This window comes from Ursus maritimus, unplaced genomic scaffold (genome assembly GCF_017311325.1).
Source record: "Ursus maritimus isolate PB19 unplaced genomic scaffold, ASM1731132v1 scaffold_7, whole genome shotgun sequence".
Taxonomy (NCBI): domain Eukaryota; kingdom Metazoa; phylum Chordata; class Mammalia; order Carnivora; family Ursidae; genus Ursus; species Ursus maritimus.
In genome coordinates, this window is record NW_024426885.1 from 51802061 (window position 1) to 51825283 (window position 23223).

The 23223-nt window shown below is 47.9% G+C and overlaps 2 protein-coding genes across 2 annotated transcripts; both read left to right on the top strand.

Annotated features, from left to right (window-relative positions):
* The first annotated feature begins 4606 nt into the window (after nt 1-4606).
* On the top strand, nt 4607-12411 carry SYNPO2L (synaptopodin 2 like). The gene is made up of 4 exons (XM_040623780.1): nt 4607-4711; nt 5824-6059; nt 6526-7040; nt 10271-12411. The coding sequence occupies exons 1-4, from the start codon at nt 4607-4609 to the stop codon at nt 12409-12411; spliced, it is 2997 nt and encodes a 998-aa protein (XP_040479714.1).
* A 3243-nt stretch (nt 12412-15654) lies between these two features.
* On the top strand, nt 15655-22864 carry MYOZ1 (myozenin 1). The gene is made up of 6 exons (XM_008696051.2): nt 15655-16055; nt 17226-17316; nt 18248-18426; nt 20002-20251; nt 20631-20796; nt 22356-22864. The coding sequence occupies exons 2-6, from the start codon at nt 17244-17246 to the stop codon at nt 22585-22587; spliced, it is 900 nt and encodes a 299-aa protein (XP_008694273.1). The 5' UTR covers nt 15655-16055; nt 17226-17243; the 3' UTR covers nt 22588-22864.
* The last annotated feature ends 359 nt before the right edge of the window (nt 22865-23223 follow it).

Consider the following 23223-nt stretch of genomic DNA (forward strand, 5'->3'; position numbering starts at 1 on the left):
GAAAAAAATTGCATTTCTCGTCTGTGCTGAAAGCTTTATTAGGCATTGAGCGTGCTTTAGTAAGCAGGCCAATTATTCCTGTCCTCAAGAGTTTATAGTCGAGGTCAGTGGTTCTCCAAGTGTGATCCTGGGATCAAGAGTATCAGTATCACCTGGGAACCTGTTAGAAGCACAAATATTAGACCTACCCTAGACATATTGAATCAGAAATTTGGGAGGTGAAACCCAGCAAGCCAAGGTTTTAAGTCCTCCAGATAATTCCATAGCATACTGAAGATTGAGACCCACTAGTTTAGATTAGTAATTTGCCAAATTCAATTAACATTTGTTGAGCACCTGTCCTAGACTGTGCCATTTGCTAAGTGTTTTCACATAATTTATCCCACTTAACTCTCGTATTAGCATAGGAAAAATATTTATTATATTTATAAATATATATTATATGTAATATAAGATATAAATATATTAGTAAATTACTTCATTACACATTTAATCCTGTATATGTTACTATATGTAATTAATATATATTACATGTACATATATTACTATATGTAATTAAATTAATTACTATATGTATTAAATATATAAAATATATTAGTAGATTATTTCATTACACAATCATCTAATCCTATATACACTGTCTTATTTTAGGGAACTAGTAGCTTTAAAATTTTTCCAGATGAGGGGCACCTGATTACCTCAGTCAGTAAAGCATGCAACTCTTTATCTCAGGGTTGTAAGTTCAAGCCCCACACTGGGTATGGAGATTACTTAAACATAAAATCTTTTAAATTTTTTTTTTGCCAGGTGATTCTAATGTGCACTCAAGGTTAATTGAAAGTCACTGGTATTGCACAATGGCTGACATGTAGCAAGCAATAAATATTTGACTAGTGAGTGAAAGGATATTTAGAGGAGCTCCTAGGTGGTTCAGTTGGTTAAGCATGTGACTCTTGATTTCCACTCAGGTCATGATCTCAGTGTTGTGAGATCGAGCCCTACATTGGGCTCTGCACTGGTTGTGGAGCCTGCTTAAGATTCTTTCTCTTCCTCTCCCTCTGCCCCTCCTCCCAGCTTGCTTGCACTCTCTTTAATAATAATAATAATAATAATAATAATAATATTAATATTAATAATAATAATAAAATTTAAACGTAAAAAAAGGACATTTAGATACTCTTTTTACTGAAGGGGTCAAGTAATTGCCCAAGGTTACACAGCTAATAAATCCAGTCCAGTCTAGATGCTAAGCCCCAAGTATTTTCTATGACTACATCATACACCAAGGCAAACAGCATTTAGCGCACTAGTAGAGCAGGTATTCCAGGAAACTCTGCAGCTTTTGAAAGCTATACTTACAGCATCATTATGTTATGATTTATAACAGAAAGAGATCTGTTAGTGTACATTGATTGAATGGAAACCTAAAAATAAGTAGAGATTTTATTATTAACATGGGTTGGCATGTTTATGCACACCTATCTGTATCCATCTGTCCATGACCACCTGTGCACTATAAGAAGTTATTTAATTTAGCCAACATTTATTGAGCACCCATCACATCAGGCATTTCTCCCTGAGCTGTTGATGAGCTATTGCATTTCGTCCTTTCAAATTTCTCACAGTCTAGGAGGAAGACAGGTCTATAAACAAACTACAAAATTGACTGAGAAATGCAACAAAAATATGAACGAGATACATATGTTGCCCAGAGGAAGGAAGGATTAATTCTATAGAAAGGAAGTTGGGAGATGGGCAGGAAAGGCTTTATGGAAGAGGCAACAATTCAACTGGAGTAGGGCTGATTAGAATTCCTCTACATGGCCCAGCACTGCACATAAGAATCATCTGTGGTGGGGCGCCTGGGTGGCTGAGTCGTTAAGCATCTGCCTTCGGCTCAGGGTGTGATCCCAGCATTCTGGGATCGAGCCCCCCATCAGGCTCCTTCACTGGGAGCCTGCTTCTTCCTCTCCCATTCCCCCTGCTTGTGTTCCCTCTCTCGCTGGCTGTCTCTCTGTCTGTCAAATAAATAAATAAAATCTTAAAAAAAAAAAAAAAAGAATCATCTGTGGTACTTTTAATTTTTTTTTAAAGATTTATTTATTTATTTATTTGAGAGAGAGAGAGTGCGCAAGCAGGGAGAGAGGCAGACGGGAAGCAAACTCCCGGCTGAGAGGGAAGCCCAAGGTGGGGCTCAATCTCCTGACCAGGAAGATCGTCACCTGATCCGAAAGGAAGAGTCAGATGTTTAACCGACTGAGCCACCCAGGCACCCCCTCTGTGGTACTTTTTCAAAGGGCAATACTAGGTGCAACAACATGGATGGATCTAGAAGGTATAATGCTAAGTGAAATAAGTCAGAAAAAGACAAATACCATATGATTTCACTCATATGTAGAATTTAAGAAGCGAAACAAATGAACAGAGAAAAAAAGTCAAACAAAAGAACAGACTCTTAAACATAGAGAATAAACTGATGGTTACCAGAAGGGAAGTGGGTGGAGGGATAGGAGAAGTAGATGAAGTGATGATTACTGAGTAATGTATAGAATTGTTGAATCACTATATTGTATATCTGAAACTAACTATACTGGAATTAAAATAAATAAATAAACAAACCAAAAATAAATAAATAAATTTTTAAAGAAAGAAAAATGTACAATATTTATACAAAGAAAGTTTAAAACACTTCTGAGGAACATAAGATCAAAATAAATGTAAAGACATCCCATTCATTCAGTCATTCATTCAGTAAAAACAGCACTGACTATATGCTAGGCATTTTTCTAGGTTTTGGAGATACAGAACTGAACAAAACAGAGAAAATCCTTGCCATCTAGGAACTAATATTCCAGTGGGTAGCAAAACCTAACATCAAAAATATGTCAATTCTCCCTAAATTAATCTATAAAGTTCACAATACCAATAAAAATGCCAATAAGGGGGCACCTGGGTGGTTCAGTCAGTTAAGCATCTGCCTTTGGCTCAGGTCATAATTTCAGGGTCCTGGGATCGAGTCCAGTGTCAGGCTCCCTGCTCATCGGGGAATCTGCTTGTCCCTCTTCCTCTGCCCCTCTTCCCTGCTCATGGTCCTTCCCGTTCTCTCTCTTTCTCTCTCAAGTAAATAAATAAAATCTTTTTTAAAAATACCAATAAGATTTGGTGGGCCAAATATTAAATATATTTAATATTATTGCAAAAATGCAAAAATGGAACATGGATCCTTGCAAAGATTCTGTAAAAAAAAAAAAATTGAGTTCCCAAAGTATACCTGTTTAATGTTGCTATGAAAGAACAGAAGGGGGCCTGTCCATGATGCCAACCTGAATGAGGTTTTAGAATTATGACTCAGTATTACACTACCAATCATTTCTCCCCAACAGGGATTATAAAAAGAACCAGATACCCTGGAAACATGACCCTGGAGTGGGAGGGCTGGCAAAGCTTCTGTGTCTACCTCCCAGACATTAGTCAGAGTCTGGATCTGCTTGGCTATATACCAAAGGAAAAAAAGAAAAAAGAAAGAAAGGGAGGGAAGAAAAGAAAGAAAAAGAAAAGAGAAGTAGCATAGACATAGGACATTCAGAACCCATCATTAGACCATCTTAGTGTTTTGTGATACTGGTTTGCATAAAATAAAGGTATGGCATGAGAATCATGTCTTCTTCTGTAAAACTCCTGGTGTCTAGACATTCTTGCCTCATTGCTTATTTAAAAAATAAAACTAGGCTTAGACCAGAAAAGGGAATTACTTCTAATTTTTGGCAAGTCCCTAAAATTCAGGGGCTAAATGAACAGGGAATCACAAAGTGGACAATTTCAACAGTTGTCAAAAGTAGGAAAACATAAAAAATAAAATAAAATAAAACGGCAATACTAGGTACCAGACCAATAAAATCTGAATTCCTAGAGGTGAGGCCTGGGAATCATTATATATCTACATTAATAGATTATTTCATTATATAATCATCTAATAGTATATGCTGTCTTATTTTTGGAAATCAGTAGCTTTAAAAGTTATATTGCACCCAGCACTGCCGTGGGATATGGATCTCCATTTTGATTAACAGGCAAATTCATACAGCAAGGGGGCACACTTCTGGGGAGCTTGTGAACTTGTGGGACACGTCCAGCTGTTCCTTGCCATGGCACTGAAGCCCCTGCTGCTGCCACTTTGAAATGAGCTTTGGAGGAAAGCAGTTGGGATTAGTCCATGATCCTATCAGGGAAGGCACAGTCCCTAAAAGTATGTATATTAGTTAGAGCCAGTACTCTGAGTCCTGAGTAAAAGGCCCATGCAGGAGAATGGGGGAAAGGGGAGGGCAGAAATTCTTACTATAATTAGCTTTGGGAATAATACAGCTGGAGGAGGGAAGGGAGTACAGCCGGCAACTATTTTGAGCACAGCTCCGATTGACAGGACATGTGTGCTGGACTGTACTGATCCCAGGGCCAAGTTGCCTGCCTGTGGTGTCGGTGTGGGGGGGAAGGCCTGGGGCAGCAGGAGCAGGACAGCCATACAGACAGGCCGGACGGGGTACCAGCGCCTCAACTTCTCTCCCTGGGACACTGTCCAAACTCCGAGGGCCATAGGCCAAGCTGAGCGATGGGTGCTGAGGAGAAGGTGCTGGTCACATTGTCAGGGGGATCCCCCTGGGGCTTCCGACTTCAGGGGGGGGCCGAGCAGAGGAAACCTTTACAGGTGTCCAAGGTAAGGGAGAGCCCCTATTACTGAGGTTTCAGGGAAAGGGGAACCCAGGGGAATCCGGGAGGGGTCTTGTGGTGGCCTTTGGGGGAGAAGTGGGAGGCTGTGAAGAACAGGAGTGGGGGTGGGCAGGTGGGCAGGGAAGCATGCTCGTCTGGTGGGAGAAGTTTCTGAGCACAAGCTTGCAGGGTAGACAGTGGTTAGAAAAGAATTCCTGGTTTCTGGGGTCAGAAAAAAAGAGAGACTGCCTCAATTCCCTGCGGCACCATGGTAGCAAAGGCCCAGTCCGGGCCATTCGGTCTTTGCTCTCCTGAGTCTGTGCCTCTACTCCAAATTCCAGGAATATAGGGAAGGTTCTAATTTTTCTTTAATTATATTGGTATGTGATGAGCTGAGCCTGTCTTACCCAGCCCTGCCCTGCCCTGCCCTGCCCTACCCTGCCCAGGCCTTCAGTCCTCCTCTTTCCCTTCACCAGAGCCTTTCTCTCGTGAGGCGAGACTTTTTAGGTGCTAGGAGGGTTATGGCAAGATCTGGCCTGTCAGATGAAGCTGTTATGTGTTTGATTTCACCATACAGGCTTAATTTTCTCAACTATAAAATGCAGGTAATAACAGTATCTACTTCATAGAACCATTCTAAGGATTAAATGCAATAATACACGTAGAGTGCTTGGTATCATACCTCACATTTAGTAAGCACTCAATAAATGATAGCCATTAGTACTATTATTATACTTTAACATATGTACATGTGTGTGCACACATGGCACACATATACACACGTAACTACAATCTCCCAGAATTTTCTGGATTCCCTCCAATCTGGACTAATGTTCTAAAATCTTGACTGTGTAGGTAATAGCCTAGAAGAGAGCTATTGGCGATTAAAGATATTGCCCTTGAAGGGAAATCTTTAGGGGATACAACCGCTATTTCTAGTACCTCCACTCTGCAGTTTTTCCCAAGCCTCTGATTTGGTGATTACCCTACCTCCCCTCATATGATGTATTACTCCCTCTAATCTGCGCCTTCTTCCCTTTAGATAGGCGCCTTCAACTGTAGCTCCGTGTCCCTCCCCACCCTTTCCTACCCTGCAAAGTATATCCCATCCGCGCATAGGTTCTTCCTGTCCTGACTCCTTTCATTCTATTCCCACTTAGAGCCCTCCCTCACCTACAATCTCTCCTCCCAACACCTCCCCAGATCCGAAGACGGAGCCAGGCTGGCAGAGCAGGACTCCGAGAGAGGGACCAGCTTTTGGCCATCAATGGGGTCTCCTGCACCAGCCTCTCTCATGCCAGTGCCATGAGCCTCATTGATGCCTCAGGGAATCAGCTGGTCCTCACGGTGCGGCGGTATGGACCCCTCCCACCCCAGTCCACCTCATCCCCCTAGCCCAGGGCTCCCAATGCCTGTCTCAGCTCTATGTCTCACTGGCCTGTCTTCAGCTACTACTAAGTACCCACTTCTGCTTGTACGTTTGTGCTGGAGTATAGATGTCTGTCTATGCCTCCCAGGGGGCTTCAGTGTATCTGCAATTAAGGGCTGGGGTGTCAAGTGGGTATCTGAGTGTGTGGGCTTACTTCAAGCCCTTGCCTGTCTCCTCACCATCACATCTCCCTCTAAGCCCATGTCCACTCACAGCCCTTCAAGCACATTTGCCCCCCTGTTTGTCTTCAGATCCCCACTCTTTCCAGCCCATTCATTCAGCCCATATGCCAGTCCCCTCTCTCCCTTCCTTCCTTCTCCCATCCCCTCTAGATCTCAGCAGCTGTCAGTCACCCAACCCATTTTTCAAGTTCTGTCCTCTTTTCCATCCAGGGTAGAGGATGAGGGGCCTGTGCGGTCTCCATCCCCTGGTGAGCGTCAGGCGTTGTCACCCTTATCGCCACTGAGTCCTGAGCCCCCTGGCGCTCCAGTTCCCCAGCCTCTTCAGCCTGGGAGCCTCCTCTCACCCCCTGACAGTGAGGCTTACTACGGAGAGACAGACAGTGATGCCGATGGCCCTGCCACCCAGGAGAAGCCCCGCCGACCCCGCCGCAGAGGCCCCACGAGGCCCTCCCCTCCGGGAGCCCTACCTGATGAAGTCTACCTATCTGACAGCCCTGCAGAGCCAGCACCTGCCGCCGCTGGTCCTTCCAGTCAGGGTGACAGCCGTGTGAGCTCCCCATCTTGGGAGGATGGCGCAACCCTTCAGCCACCCCCAGCCGAGACCCTGCTGTTGCCCCATGGCCCCCTCCGGCCTGGCCCTCATCTCATCCCTATGGTGGGGCCTGTTCCCCACCCGGTGGCAGAAGACCTCACTACCACCTACACCCAGAAGGCCAAGCAAGCCAGTGAGTGCCTGAACCCTTTTTTCCCGAGCCAGGATCCTTCAATCTGAGTCCTAAATCTACCCCTCCATAACTATACTTTATGCTTCCTTTGGATATAGTCCTGGGGACAAGTGGACAAGAGTGATGAGTAGAAGGGGAAAATAATTATTCTCACAGTCCCCATTATTTTTACTCTTTGAATCAGGGTGGCAAAAGATGTAGGTGGTTCAACCCAACCCAGGAACAGAGTGAGTAGGGAAGTTGGAAAGGGACATGAAATCAACAAAGGGTTTGCTTGTTATTGTTGCTATGATTTTGCTAAGTGTCAGAAAGGGTGAGGGCAGAGTGCGGACATGATGCAGGGGAGTATTTGGAATTAGGGCAGGGGCTTTTCAGTATGAATTGCAGGCACAGCATCAGAGCTACCTTTGACATTTGTAAGTTCAAATGGGTTCCTGGGGACTGGGAGCCTACGGGATAGTCATGAGATCCCTAGGAAGCGGTAGAGGGAGGGATCTTCGACTCCTTATCTCATGCAAGAATGTAGGCCTGGGCAGAAAAAGCCAGTTCCACTTATCTCAAGCTCTTTGCTATTTTTGATGTGAGCAACAGAACAAGGTGTAAGGGTGAAATTTCTCCCTGTCCCATGCCTCTATCCCAGAGACCTTTCTTGTCACCTTGAAAATCTAGGATTACCCCTCCAGTTCTCATCTCTCATTCCTCCCCTCTACCACTCTGATTCTTGATCCATAGAATTTTGTGTGTCTAAGTCTGGAACAGAGGCTAAGGACACTGATAATTTAGAGTCTGACATCCCTGAGAATGTCCAGCATCCCACAAAGAAATTCCAGATGCATGCCCAGGATCCCATGCTTATCCCCAATCCTCATTTTAGCACCCCTCCCTTCCTATCATTCTGGGTAAGACTGCAGTTAGTGGCTCAGGGCTATTTTTAGCCAAGCAGACCTCATTGTCCAGTGGGGTGGGGTGGGGGAAAGGATAGGCAGGTGTCCACGTCCATCACACTGGGGCTTGTGGGGCAGCAGAGAGAAGGGAGGGGGCTAGGCTCCAAAAATAGCACAGTGAGCTCATTCAGCTGCCAGCTCTGGGGACAAGACAAAGGGGCTTTAAAAGGCGTGGGGGGTGGCTCAAGCTGGTCCTGCTCCAGCCAACACTGCATTTCTCGGCATGGAGAACTTTGAGCCCATCAGCCAAGAGCTCCTCAGCCAAGCCAGCTGCAACAAAGCCCCAGATCCAGCTTCTGGGCACCAGGACCCATTCTACGCAGGTACTACCCTCCCATAGCCAAGAGAGTTCTGGGATCTAGAATGGAGGGGAATACATCAAGTTTAGGAGGGGCTGTCTTTGAGAAAGGTCTTATTCCCTTATTCCTTCCTTGTTTTTGACTTCTTCCTTCTTTTCTCAAGAGAATTTCACTGCCCCTTTCTCCGAATGGGCTGATGCTATGGCCACATGTCAAAGGGGTTTGTGACCACATGAGCTATAGAAAACTCATGGGGAGGGAGTGCCTGTGAGAGAAAGAAGTGTGAATCCGTGAATCCATGAAGGCATGTATATGGGAATCCATGGGAGAATATATGTGTGAATAAGAAAGTGTCTGTATACATGTGTGGCTGGTGTCAAGAAAGTTTTAATAGTAACGGTTACTCACCGTGGGCCTTAGGGCTGCCGTGAAATGCTACATTTACCTACACTATCTCATTTAGTCTTCATAGCAATCCCATGAGATAGCCTTTATCATCCTCATTTACCGATGAGGAAACTGAACTTCAATGAAGTGAAGTAACTACCAAGAACCAAAAACCTAACCCGAACTCTGACTTCAGTGCCTATCTCTCATGCACAGTACTATTCTGTGGTACAAACGTTGGGATAGGTGGAATGAAAGCCCTAATTAGAAAGGAGCTTGGTATCTTGAGTGTGAAGTGGATGGAATTTCAAGAATTTTTCAGGAGGAACTGGGGATCATGGATCAGAGAGAATCTTTGTCCAAGGCAGGGTCCTAGCAGCAGGGCAGCCTCTCCCATTTCCTGGCTCCACCTCCCAGGCCCCACATGGCATGGGAAGCCCTGCCCAGGTTTCCCTTACTACATAGTCCTTGTGTGTCTGCCTATTAGTGGCTGCCTGAGCTCTCTACCTAGAAGGCTGACCCCCAAAGAAGCCCACCCCACTCCCACCCCAGCTGGTGGGGGTGGGGAGGTTGGTGATGGAATATATTTAGCTGGTGACCTTGAGATATCCTAAAGATTTGGAGGGTTGCCTTGGAGAGCAGCACTCTGGCTTTTCCTGCATCTCGGATCTGAGGCTATCCCTGGCTGTGAGTAGCAGGGGTGTGAAGCACAGAGGAGTGTACTTGTGGTTAGAAGGCCAATATTGGTTGTAAAATTTTGTCCAAAGTGTTAGCAACAGCGTCTCTGCAGGGGGAACTCTGGGAAGGAGTATGCATGTGTTTGAAGGTATTTGAGTGGCTGTGTTTTTGTGTGGGTACCTATGTATTTATATACATATATGTGAATTAGGGTGTATATAAACTGGGGTATACATGAATGAGAAAAAAGTACATAGGAGAAAATACGCTCATAACTGGCCTTCACTAGACCCATATTCTTGTTGAAATGCGTGGTGGTTGTTATTTCCATGAATGTGTATGATGTGGACCACATAATGGGGGTGGAATTGTGAATGAAGATCCTTCTTCCTAGGGGTCCTTTGTGTCCCTATCACAGGGGTAAGGGGTGAGAAGAGGAGATAAGTCCCTAAGTTTCTGAGAAGCCCCCTAACATGGTCTCATTTTGTCTCTCCCTGAGACCTGTCTCATCTTCCTGGCTGCCATGGCAAGTGACTGCCCTCCACCCTACCCCCAGCATTGCCAGCCAGGAATGGTGGGAGGCAGAGGAAGAATGTGTGAGGGGTGGGTAAGAGCACATCTCTGGGAAGATAGAAGCAGAGTAGATGGGAGAGAGCTTAGAAGGAGAGCTGTGAACAGAGTGGTGTCAGGGAACCAACTAGACTCTGCCTTCCCTTCAGCTGTCCTTGGTTTCACCTTTCGCCTACCAATCGGCCCCCAAGTCAAAGGACTTTGCCATAGGCAAGAGACACTGTGGATCAGACCAGTGAAGAAACAGTAATGGGAGCACTGCAGAAACTGGCTGGGGTGTGGTTGGGGTGAAAGCCGTGGGGAACAGGACTAGAAGAGGTTCACTGACTATTCTTCCTCCTGGCCTCCTCAGAACTGCAACGGGCAGAGAGCCTCCAAGAGAAGAGTGTGAAGGAGGCCAAGACCAAATGCCGGACAATTGCGTCCCTACTAACTGCAGCCCCCAATCCCCACTCCAAGGGGGTGCTTATGTTTAAGAAACGACGGCAGAGAGCCAAGAAGTACACCCTAGTGAGCTTCGGGTCTGCGGCTGGGACAGGCGCTGAGGAAGAAGACGGCGTTCCTCCAACCAGCGAGTCCGAGCTGGACGAGGAGGCCTTCTCCGACGCCCGTAGCCTCACCAACCAGTGCGACTGGGACAGCCCCTATCTGGACATGGAGCTGGCCAGGCCAGGCTCAGCTGCAGCAGAGCGCCAGGGCGGGCAGCTGAGTGAGGCCTCCGGCAGAGGGGCCCAGCTCTTTGAAAAGCAGCGCCAGCGCACAGCCTCCAGCACCCAGGAGCTGGCCCGCGATGGTCCAGCAGCCATGCTCAATGGGCAGGGCCTGCAGTCACCACCTCGGGCCCAGAGTGCTCCTCCAGAGGCGGCTATGTTCCCATCCAGCCCTTCGCCAGCCCCTGTAGCCAGCCCCAAACCCTTCCTCCCAGGCGGTGGAGCCCCAACCCCAGCTCCAAATATCTTTAACCGGTCAGCCAGGCCCTTTACCCCAGGCTTACAAGGGCAGCGGCCAGGTACCACTTCGGTTATTTTCCGGCCCCTAGCTCCCAAGAGGGCGATCGAAAGCCTGGGAGGCCTCAGCCCCGCCCCACCGCCCTTCCTGTCCCCTCCACAGGGGCCCACCACTCTGCCCAGCCACGTGCCAGCCTCCGGTTCCCCCAGCACTCTACGTTCCTCGGGCCCCGTGACAGCCACAAGTTCCCTGTACATCCCAGCCCCCAATCGTCCTGTAACGCCAGGAGGAACCCCAGAGCCTCCCGCTCCCCCTAGCGCCGCTGCCATGACCTCCACCGCTTCTATCTTCCTCTCGGCTCCTCTGCGACCCTCTGCGCGCCCAGAGGCTCCCGCCCCAGGCCCCGGGGCACCTGAGCCCCCCAGCGCTCGGGAGCAGCGCATCTCCGTGCCAGCTGCCCGCACTGGCATCCTCCAGGAGGCCCGGCGACGGGGAACCCGGAAGCAGATGTTCCGGCCGGGAAAGGAGGAGACGAAGAGCTCGCCCAACCCCGAGCTGCTATCATTGGTGCAGAACCTGGATGAAAAACCCCGGGCTGGGGGAGCGGAATCTGGTCCAGAGGAGGATGCTCTGAGCCTCGGGGCTGAAGCCTGCAATTTCATGCAGCCACCAGGGGGCAGGAGTTACAAGACTCCGTCTCACGTGACACCTAAGACCCCGCCTCCAATGGCTCCCAAGACCCCGCCCCCAATGACTCCTAAGACTCCACCCCCAGTGGCTCCTAAGCCCCCATCTCGAGGGTTCCTTGATGGGCTAGTGAATGGGGCAGCCCCTTCGGCTGGAATCTCTGAGCCAGCAAGGCTTCAGGGCAGGGGTGGGGAGCTGTTTGCCAAGCGGCAGAGCCGAGCAGACAGGTATGTGGTGGAAGCTACACCTAGTCCTGGCCTTGGCCTTGGCCCTCGGCCCAGAAGCCCTTCCCCTACACCCTCACTGCCCCCTTCCTGGAAGTATTCACCCAACATCCGTGCCCCACCTCCTATTGCTTACAACCCACTGCTCTCACCCTTTTTCCCCCAGGCTGCTCGAACTCTCCCTAATAAGGCCCAATCCCAAGGTCCTCGGGCAACCCCCAAGCAGGGTATCAAGGCTTTGGATTTCATGCGGCACCAGCCCTACCAACTTAAAACTGCCATGTTCTGTTTCGATGAGGTTCCCCAGACTCCTGGCCCCACCTCCTTAGGGCCCCCCAAAACTGCCCGAGTCCAGGAGATCCGCCGATTTTCCACTCCAGCACCCCAGCCCACTGCAGAACCCCTGGCCCCCACTGTGCTTGCCCCCCGAGCAGCCACTACATTGGATGAGCCCATCTGGAGGGCAGAGCTGGCCTCAACCCCTGTCCTTAGCCCAGCCCCTCCTCCAGAGTCTCCCAGGGGTCTTGAGACTTCCCCCAGCTCCTGTGGCTTCCAGGTAGCCAGGCCCCGGTTCTCAGCCACCAGAACTGGATTGCAGGCTCATGTGTGGAGGCCAGGGGCAGGCCACCACTGAGCAGGGCACAGCTCCCAGGACCAAGGAGAGGTGGAACGTCCAGTTCCTAAAGTTGCTTCTCCTACCCTCCCATGTCCTCTCTCAGGCATCTGGAGGCTAAATTCCCTCCTGCCAGAGATAGTTTTGGAGTTGGTGTCCCATCCTCCTGGCTCCCCACTTCCCTGCTGCTTTGCAACCTACTATCTCTGCTTTGTTATCTGTGCTTCTCTTTGTCTCTGTAGTTCCTCGTGTGGATCTCTATATCCCAGTCTCCACCCGCACCCCTCCACTGGTCTCTCTTTCTCTACATTTGTGCTTTTCTGTGAGCCTCGTTTTAACGTTCAATGAGAAGCACACAGAGAAGTTACTAGTGAGACCTCAGGCAAGAAGCTCACCATCAGGCAGGTTTCAAAGGGACTGAATTGATCTCTGTTTGCACTAAATCGCTTGCTACTCCTCACTCTCATTTCTCAAGCTTGGCTGGCATATATCTAGACATGTATGTGTGCATGTGTTTATGCGCGAGTGTGTGTGGGCACAGATGTGTTCTTATGTCTGAGGCAAGAGTAAGAGGAGTGGTCTAAATAAAGACCCAGTCTGAGTCTTTGTACTGATTAAAGAAGGGTCAGATAGCCCCTCATGGATAGTCTAGCGGGGAGAAAGAGATTGACTGGAATTAAAGACCAGTGCCTGTAGCAGGGGTACAGCATCTTGTGAAACTCACAGATTATGAGAAGACCTGAAGGGCTGGGGCAGTTTGTAAGGGCTGAGTTATACCAGCTAGACCAGGAACAGAACTAAGAATTCTGTTCATCAGGGGGCTCCTGGCTGGCTCAGTCAGAGGAGCATGCAACTCTTGATCTCAGGGTCCTGAGTTAGAGCCCCACACTGCGGGTAGAGATTACTTAAGCAAACAAACAAACAAATAGTTCTATTTGTCAGGATTTCAGAAAGTTAGCAACTTAAGAGGCCGATGCTGAGCTACAAGCAGCCAGAAAGTGAAAAAGAAAGCCAGAAAATTTCCTCTGAGAAGGAAAAAATCATTGGCTTCATTTCCTCCTGTACCTGAGACAGAAAGGAGGGTGAAAAGAGCCATGGTGTGGAAAGTGAGACAGAAACCAGGAGCAGAGTGGAATGAATGAAATTGATTGAGCCACAGGGAGGAGCATGGGGAGGGAGAGCACAGTGTGGGCAGACAGGAGAGTTGGGTTTCAAGAAACTCACTGTGGGATTAGGGAAAAAATTGAGAGGGAAGAATGCATTTGTTAGAGTGAGGCTGGATGATGGTGGGGGGATGTAAGCGAGTGGGATGAGTGTTGAAAGAATAGGTAATGTCTGTTCTACCTCCTTTGAGTCTGTCCTTCTACCTTCTGCAGCTTGTCATAATGACCTGGAAAAGGGCAAGGAAATACCCAGAGCCAAAACCTCTTTTCAGTCTGACCCCATCCCTTGAACCCTAGCTCTTGTTCCTTTCCAGCTTCAGGTCCTGCTCTCTGATCCTAGATGGGTATGGACTCCCCTCTCACCATGACCACCACCAGTCAGCCACGTTTGCTGCTTGATCTGGATTGATCGTTTCCTTTGCATATTGAGTGTGAGTCACAGTACTTTGGTTTGTGCACAAGAATAAACTTATGCTCCAAATCTTCTGTTTCCATGATCTCTTCTAGCTTTATACCCAAATCCTGATTCTCCTCCATCTTCTCTAACCCATTCCTCTGATCTCCTGATTCCTGATTTCTTTATCCATTCCTGCCCTATTTTTCACCCTTTGCCCTTCACCCCCTGGTCTTCTGCTCTTCTTTACCAGTTCTGTTCCACTCTGATTTAGGCACCTCCACCATCCCCTTTGGTTCTCTCTCCCTACATTCTCCATCCAGAGTCTACCCTTTTCCGTCTCCTGCTCCATACTTCCCAGGCAAGGCCTCAATTTCAGGACCAAGAAGAATGGAAAGGCCCTCTGAGCTTTTGCCATCATCATTTCCTAGCTCTCTGGAGGAAGCAATGATGTTTCCATGGGAAAGCAATGCCTGGAGGTGAAGGTAGGGTGGGAGAGGGAAGAAGAAAGAGTGGGTCAGTGTGGATTGAGTCTAACATAGAAGAGAAGGCACTGGAGGCAGGCTAAAATTAAGGACTTCTGAGAGGGAAAGTGCTATTACTCCAGCAGGGGGCATATTTGTGCAAATAACCAGGCCCAGGACCCTGATGCTCCCTTGTATGGTCACAGAATTCCAAAGGAAGGGCCCATTGAGCATAGGTTAAATATTCTCTTCATCTACTCGGTAGTTTTAGGTACTCAATCAAAGGAGACCAAAACTGTGGTTTGCTTTTGTTTTTGTTTTTGAGAGTAGGATGGTGGTGATGACAAAATCACCATTTGCCATTTTAATTTTTTCTTCTCATTGCTTCTTTGGGTTGGGAGGAAATGGAGAAGGAGGACAAAAGATGAGGGGTCTGGAGGCTAAACTGGTCTGGGCAGAGGCCAACTAGAGGGGGTTGGGATGACCTTTCAGTCCATGGCCTGAGCCTGAAAAGTTCAGGATGGGAAAAGGACGTGGTCAGGAAGAGTAGGGAGCTCACGGAGTGACAGAGGGGCATTCTGGAAGCTACAAAATCACTTCCTAAAACAGCCACAGCAGGGTGGAGGTGACTGCAACAGAGGTGCAGCGGCAGCTGGTTCCAGAATCTGGGCAGGTGGAGGGGGATCCAGGATGTTCATGCAGCTACTGAGGAAAAGTCTGGGTGAATGACAGGCTTCCCTCAAGGAGGCTCTCAAACTTGAGCCCTTGCCCAGGGGATCCTCTGGAAGAGTATGAATGGGACAATCTAGATCCTATATGATGTGTGGTCCCTTTGAAGAAAATCCCAAGTGGGAACCCCAGAGAGTAAGGATCTGGCATACATGTACTTCTCAGACATCAACATCTATCCTGCAAAGCAGGCTGAACTGAGCACCCCAACAACAAATGGGGATGAAAAGGCAAAAATTGGTAAAGTCTTCCCCCACGTCATCTCTGACAACATAGGAAGCGCTGGGTTTCATTAATTTGGTCCCTTATCCTGCCAAGATCTGGCTTTTCAGGAAAGACCAACCCATCAAGGAGCTTTCAATGAACAGCTCCATTGTGTACAGACTTCCTTTCCCCAAACACAGCACCTTAAGCCCTCCCACCATCAAAATGCACCTACGTGTCCCTCCAACTCCAGCCTGGACTGGTTTTGAGTGGCTCTTCAGACATGTTCTCCACAGTCTTGCTCTCTCACTCTGAATTCCTATCCACCACTTTCTGCTTGCTTCCTCTTTCCCTTTCAGTTTTCAGTTTCTCCCTGAATGCTTCTTTGGTTTTCAGACTCCAGATGCCAAGAAAGGGGAGTCCCTGGGCAGACTGATCCCTGGCTCAGATAGCTTAGTGGGAGAATCCCAAAGGCCATTCCTCCCCTTCCTGAGCCTCTGGGCAAGGAGGGCGGGATCTTGGTTCCAGGGTCTCAGTACCCCCAGTGCCATTTGAGCTGCTTGTACTCATCATCTCTATTAATAACTACCCTCCCTCCCCCACTGCTAGTGCTGCCCCCACGCCTGCCCAGCTCAGGTTCTCCGGTCATAGCAGCTCAGTCCTCCAAAGCTGCTGGACCCCAGGGAGAGCTGACCACTGCCTGAGCAGCCGGTAAGTTTCCAGCTCTATGGCCAGAGGGGCTGGAGCCCATTCTGTTGACTGCTGTGTCTGTGTCTGCAATTCTGACCCTTGATCCTCCCTTATCTATGCTCTGCTCCCAGCTGTCTAGTTCAGGGGAGCCACAGAGTTCGAAGGAGAGGGGCCCAGGAAGGTGGGGGGAATGGAGATGTTGGAGGAGGCACTGGAATAGTAAGAAGGGGGTCTGAGAGGCTGGATGGAAAAAAAAGGGCCTAGCTAGTTAGGGCTGAGAGAGGTATGGTGAATGCCCATTTAGCAGTTCCTGGAGTCTGGCCTCAGCATACCCCATTAAGTTAGTAGAATTGCAGACGTGTTGTGAAACAGGACTCAGCAAGAAGACAGTGTTTTGCTGAGTGCCAACTTCTGTTAAGGAGGGGCTGGAGTCTGCATCTTTTCCCAGCTTGTCCCCCTCCACTGCCAGATTCTATTATTACGTTCCTGTCCCCCATCAACCCCCCACTGCTGTGATATTGCTGAATTGACATGCATCAGGGTTCAAATGCCCCCAGCCCTCCTCTCCACTCTAGCTCTGGGGCCTGAGGCAGGAGTGACTGAAAGGAGTGGCTGAAAGGAGTGAGCAAGGAACACTGCTGTGACCTCCCAGGCCACACTCCAGCTGGCCCAATAGGGGAGCAACAACCTCTCCTTCCTATGGAGAATGTTTTTGGCTGAATCTCCTCAACCCTGGCAGAACATTTTTCTGCCTTGCTGGGGCTTAAGGAAGACTGAGGAGAGACCAGAGTTTGGAATGACAACCCTAATCTGAGATCCCTATGAAAATAAAAACTTAAAGTCATGCCAAGCCATGAAACCTGGGTGCAGTGCCCTGTCTGTGTGTCATTTGTTTGTTCCTAATCCCTGTACAAGCTCTATTTAAACAGCAGGAAAGAGGTTGGTAGAAGGTAAGAGCAGACGGTGCATCTATACTTTCCCTAAAGCAATGGGTTTTCACTTTTGGGGGGATATCTATCTATCTATCTATCTATCTATCTATCTATCTATCTACCTATCATCTTTTTAAATCTCATGAAAGCCCTTAACCTGAAACCCTTAACCCCAGGTTTAGAGGTACTGCCATACTGTAGATACTCCCCTTTTCCAGTTCCGGTCCATCCTCCAACTCCCCCTTCCCACCCTATCCAGGCTGAGTCTGCCTCCACAATGCCGCTCTCAGGAACCCCAGCCCCCAACAAGAAGAGGAAATCCAGCAAGCTGATCATGGAACTCACTGGAGGTATGGCATGTTTGCAGCTACCTAGTGTGGGACTTCTTGTTAAGAGCATCTCAGGCCCAAGAGTCCCAGAAAAACCATAGTTATATATGTCTTAGGGTGAAGAGATGTGAAGAGACAAGAGAAATTCCGTGGGGTGGGGGCAGGGAGAAAGATGGAGAAGGGATTCAACACTGACCACTCACCCTTCCACCCTTTTCACCTTGTAATCCGAGACAATAATATCCTTGCCATATCACCCAATGCAGGTCCAGGACAACAGGACTCACAGGTCAGTGAGCTTTGTTTGAGGAAGAGAATATATATGATGGAGACTGGCACACGGCAAAGTCTCAATAAATGGTTAACATCCTTACTTTTTACCCCAGAGCTAGGGAGCCTGTATAAGCACTTAAAATGAAAAAAAAAATAGGCATTTTTTCTTGGGGGGGGGGCAGTAGGAGTACAAGCATGTGAAGAGCTCTCCCAATATGCAGAGGCTGTCTATAGCCAGAGTTTACTGAGGGGAAAAGAAGGGAAAGGAGTTAAGACAAATCTGTATTTAGATGTGGTCAACTCCACACGGTGTTGGCCTTTGGGCTTGCCCCCATGGAATAGTTTCCCCAGTGGTCTCCATCTATGATGTTCCTTTAGTCCTTTTGCCTTGCACCCCATGCCTCTGCCCCTTCTGCCTCATTCACCCTCTCCACTCTAGTATCCCCACTGCTTCCACTCTGCACCCCAGTTCCCATGCATCGTCTCCAACTCCAAACCCAGGAAATAAAAATCTCTCACAAACAAGGTACAATTTGACCAGATGTCACAGACAATATCTGCTTCCCTCTGTGATCTCTGCAGGAGTCACCCACTTAGTTGTGGATGGCATCTGTATTCTGAGCCTAGAAAACCCTACTTTACTCTTCTCCTTGTCTCTTCCTCCCCACCTCCCTGGAAGGTGGACGGGAGAGCTCAGGCCTGAACCTGGGCAAGAAGATCAGTGTCCCAAGGGATGTGATGTTGGAAGAGTTGTCGCTGCTCACTAATAGGGGCTCCAAGATGTTCAAACTGCGGCAGATGCGGGTAGAGAAATTTATTTATGAAAACCACCCTGATGTCTTCTCTGACAGCTCAATGGTGAGTTTGGAACTTTACAACTCTCATAGCCTAGTGCCCCTTCTGACAGCTTCTTGGTAGGCCCTCAATCTCCAAAATACCACCAACCTCCTCTCCCTGCAAATTGATAGGCTTATTAAGTCCCCAGATATATTAAACCCCCAACAGCTCCAAGGTGAGTTACAGCCCAGCTCTGAAATTCAGTCTCTATCTTAGAGCTAGTGAGGGGGAAGGGGTGAAGAGTGTACACCCTCAGGGAGAAAATTCCATCCCAGTATGGCTAAGTGTTAAAGATAGGGTTGCCAGATAAGACGCAGGACACCAAGTCCTGTATTTTAAAGTTGAGATGTGCATGAATAATTTTTTAGTTAAGTTTGTCCCATGAAATATTTGAGACATAAAAATTCAATTCAACTCAATTTTTAAAATACAGGATACCAGTTAAATTTTAATTTCAGATATACAACAAATACTCTCTTACATATAAATATGTCCCATACAGTATTTGGAGTGTAATTGTAGTAAAAAAGTATTTACTGTGTATCTGAGATTCAAATTTAATTGGTGTCCTATAATTTTATTTGATAAGTCTGGCAACCCTAGAAAGAGTTAAGTGCTTTTTATAACCATCTCCTTCTTGAGCCATTCTTTTATCTAAAGGGTCTAAGGACTCCATGAAACTATCCTCTAAGATATTATGTCCCCTAGTGAGGATCCTTTTCCCAAGAGAAGTAGGGATTGGAAGGGTGTCAGGTACAAGATATTATAGCTGAGAAGGAGGGGATCTTCTCCATTACCTTTCTTCCCCCTCTACCATTACTGGGCAGCCAGGGGAAAGTGGAAATAGATGCCTACATGGGGCCAGAGGCAGGAGTGTCTGTCATTGGTCCTTATGTAGGAGCAGAGCAAAAATGCTGAGCCGGTCATATCTAACTTTAGGAGGCCAAAAGCCCTCGTCCCTGGCTGGGTCTGGTTACACTGGTTGGAGCAGAGGGGTGTGCATGGTGGGGTGGCTAGGAGAGCCTCCTGAAGGAGTTGGTGGGGTTATTTTTAGGCTTTGGGGCTGAATCCAGGGTTGCCCTTTTGGTCACCCTTCCCCCTACCTGCTACAGTTTCATGGTCAGGAGGTCCTGGTTCACAGGCACCAAGAGGAGAAAGAAGAGAAAGAGAAAGAAGAGAGCTTTGTCTGTTAGATAAGATTAAAGAAGGGGTGAAGGCTGAGATCCCTCTAGCTCTTCAAATTAAGCCTGGGTTCTCTGTCCCAACTCCATCCTTTTAAATTTTAGCTGAGCAGAAGTCTTGGTCCTCTTTGCCTTGGTAAGGATGGGAAAGGAAAGTGTAGAGAATGAGTTGCCCCCATCTTAAGATGTAATTGGAGGAACTAAGCCACGGGGGTCTTATCCCTTAAGGAGAGTTTAATTCCTTTCAGCCAGGCTATCCACCGTCCACCTATTGGAGGAGGAGTCTCAGAGGATTCAGTGTCTTCTGGTTAGCTATGGTCTCTGATCATCTCCTCCTTGCTATGCACACCTGTGTCTTTGTATGTTCCCCATACCTATTGCCTAACCTTCCCCTCACTTTGTCCTTTCTTTTCAGGATCACTTCCAGAAGTTCCTTCCCACAGTTGGGGGACAGCTGGGCACAGCTGGTCAGGGATTCTCCTACAGCAAGGACAGCAGTGGAGGCCAGGCAGGGGGAAGTGGCTCTGCCAGACAGTACGGCTCTGACCAGCAGCACCATCAGGGTTCTGGATCTGGATCTGGATCTGGGGGTACAGGTGGTCCTGGGGGACAGACTGGCAGAGGAGGAGCTGCTGGAACAGCAGGGGCTGGAGAGACAGGAACAGGCAAGTATCCTTACCCAAGACTAATGTGTCTGGTCCCTAGAGCAGAGATAACCCCAGGAATGAGGCCTAGACTGGGTTTAGGGAGCAAGGGAGGCATGCTGAGATACCTAGATGGACTCTCTGGAGATGGACTCTCAGGAGAATACCAAGATGTGTCTATTCCTCCCAGAAGCCTTGTCTTTCAGCCTTTCTGGCTTTTCAGTTTCAGTCACAGATCTGACCCCAGACTGTCATTATTCCACGAAACTAGCAGAGTTACCAGGATGTTATATCTTTGGTCTCTGGCCCCAACAAGTTCCCTAGTGCAAGGGTGTAAGACTAACTTTCACTGGCTACTAACCGTTATTATTGACTTAATTTTCTCTCCCGTGGCTGCCAGGAGACCAGACAGGTGGAGAAGGAAAACATATCACTGTGTTCAAGACCTATATTTCCCCTTGGGAGCGAGCCATGGGGGTTGACCCTCAGCAGAAAGTGGAGCTTGGCATCGACCTGCTGGCCTATGGGGCCAAACCTGAACTCCCCCAATATAAGTCCTTCAACAGGTAGGGGTTGTGAAGAGGGAACCAGATACATTCCAGTGTGTGGCACAGTGTCCTCAGTTGGGATGGAGACTTTGGTTCAAATGTTCCAGAAGGAGTCTGAGAAGGGAGGGAAGGAACATGGGGGCCGTAATTGAAGGCCTTTGCTTTTTTCACTCTAGCCCAGAGAAACAGTGCAGTATGATGAAGGAAACGTTTGCTGGGAGGCAAGATTTTAGTTCATTCTACCACTTATTAGTTGTGTTGGTCATGGGAAAATCACCCCACTTCTGAGCCTTGGTTGTCTTGCTGTAAAATGGGAATAATATAGGGGTGCCTGGGTGGCTCAGTCAATTAAACATCTGCCTTCTGCTCAGATCATAGTCCCAGGGTCCTGGGATCAAGCCCCACATTGGGCTCCCCTCTAGGGGGGAGTCTGCTTCTCCCTCTCCCTCTGAACCTCCCCTCAGCTCATGCTCTCACTCTCTCACTCTCTCTCAAACAAATAAATAAGAAATTAAAAAAAAAAGAAAATAATATATTACATGTTTAAAGGACTCTTGAAGTTCCCTTCTTCAAGGTTAGAATTCCATTACTGTCCTTGTAGTATGGTTCTATTTTTTTATACTCTAGTAAAGCTTACGTATCTTTTTTTTTTTTTAAGATTTTATTTATTTATTTGACAGAGATAGCCAGCGAGAGAGGGAACACAAGCAGGGGGAGTGAGAGAGGGAGAAGCAGGCTCCCAATGGACGAGCCTGATGTGGGGCTCGATCCCAGAACACCGGGATCACGCCCTGAGCCGAAGGCAGACGTTTAACGACTGAGCCACCCAGGCGCCCCAGGCCTACCTATCTATTCTTTTGGAATTGTCTTCTTTAGACTGTGGATAGGAGATCTGTGTGAAAGCAGAATAGGGAGGCACTAGAGAAGTGTTTTGCATTTGACCCTAAGAAGCCTGAATTTTCCATGCAATGTTAATTCCTCTCACCAGGCCAGGGCTATCCACTGGAGATGGGGTAGGGGTTGTGATTACATTGATGATTACATTGTAATTTAAGGTGGTCTCAGACCCTTGGGTCTATAGTGTCTGAATCACAACTCTCCATGAAACTCTGTATCCAGTACCCACTAGACTCCTTTTCTCATTATAAGCTATGGGGAAACAAGCAAACTAGGAATAGGGAATGGAGTACTAAGGGAGAAGTAGAATAAGGAGTGCAGAAGCAATCCCTTTTTTTTTTTTTTTAAATAAAGATTGTATTTACCCAGTTTAGAGAGAGAGAGAGACAGAGAGACCACATGAGCAGGGGGAGGAGCAGAGAGAGAGAGAGGGACAAGCAGACTTCCCGCTGAGCATGGAGCCTGACTCTGGGCTCAGCCTGGGGCTCAATCCCAGGACCCTGAGATCATGACCTGAGCTGGAGTCAGATGCTTAAATGACTGAGCCACCCATGTGCCCCGCAGGAGCAATCTTAAACTAAAATTCACAGACTTCCTCATCCTCAAAACAGGGTAACATCTTACTATAAAGCTGTTTCTTTTGTTCTGGTTTTTAATTAAATAATGTGTCCCCTTTTCAGGACAGCAATGCCTTACGGTGGATATGAGAAGGCCTCCAAACGCATGACCTTCCAGATGCCCAAGTTTGACCTGGGGCCCCTACTGAGTGAACCCCTGGTCCTCTACAACCAGAGCCTCTCCAACAGGCCTTCTTTCAATCGAACCCCTATTCCCTGGATGAGCTCTGGGGAGCCAGTAGACTACCACGTGGATATTGGCATCCCCTTGGATGGAGAAACAGAAGAGCTGTGAGGTGTTTCCTCTTCTACTGTGCATCGGTTTTCTCTTATCAGGTTCCAAATTGGAAAGGGAATGCCGAGCAGGATGCCCCTATGTAAATCCTTGTGGGAATGGAGGGAAAAAAGAGGGAGATACTTGTCTTTCTAGTCTTCACTCCAAGTCCCCACTCCAAGCATCCTTCCTCACCAACTTAGAGCTCCCCTTCCATTTGCTCTGTATGGAACCTACTCTTTTATGGAATTTGCTCTGCCACCGGTAACAGTCAATAAACTTCAAGGAAATGAACTCATTCTTCCTCTGATATTCAAGGGCAGATGAAAACTGAGGCTAACAATGCACAGAGACTAATTAAAGTCAAGTACTAAACATTCATTATTCAGACTTCAAGACCAGACCTGAGCTCTGGTTGCTTATACATCCACACCCACACCCATACCCACGAGACCATATTCATAGGTGTATACAAAGACATAATTATTCAATAGTACATAAGGCAATCATGTACAAACACATATGCTGGCCCATATGTGGGCAAAGCTAAGAAGCTATTGTGCACTGTGGTTAGGAAGTAGGTGTTGGTGACCCTAGTATTAGCTCTCTTTGTGTAGGTGACTAGATATTGGGATGATCAGGATTACCCAATTATCA

Coding starts and splice junctions, on each gene's coding strand:
- MYOZ1 (XM_008696051.2), top strand. CDS start 17,244: ATGCCGCTCTCAGGAACCCCAGCCCCCAACAAGAAGAGGAAATCCAGC. Junction 17,317..18,247: donor GATCATGGAACTCACTGGAG/GTATGGCATGTT, acceptor CCTCCCTGGAAG/GTGGACGGGAGAGCTCAGGC. Junction 18,427..20,001: donor TCTTCTCTGACAGCTCAATG/GTGAGTTTGGAA, acceptor CTTTCTTTTCAG/GATCACTTCCAGAAGTTCCT.
- SYNPO2L (XM_040623780.1), top strand. CDS start 4,607: ATGGGTGCTGAGGAGAAGGTGCTGGTCACATTGTCAGGGGGATCCCCC. Junction 4,712..5,823: donor AACCTTTACAGGTGTCCAAG/GTAAGGGAGAGC, acceptor ATCCGCGCATAG/GTTCTTCCTGTCCTGACTCC. Junction 7,041..10,270: donor CCAGAAGGCCAAGCAAGCCA/GTGAGTGCCTGA, acceptor TGGCCTCCTCAG/AACTGCAACGGGCAGAGAGC.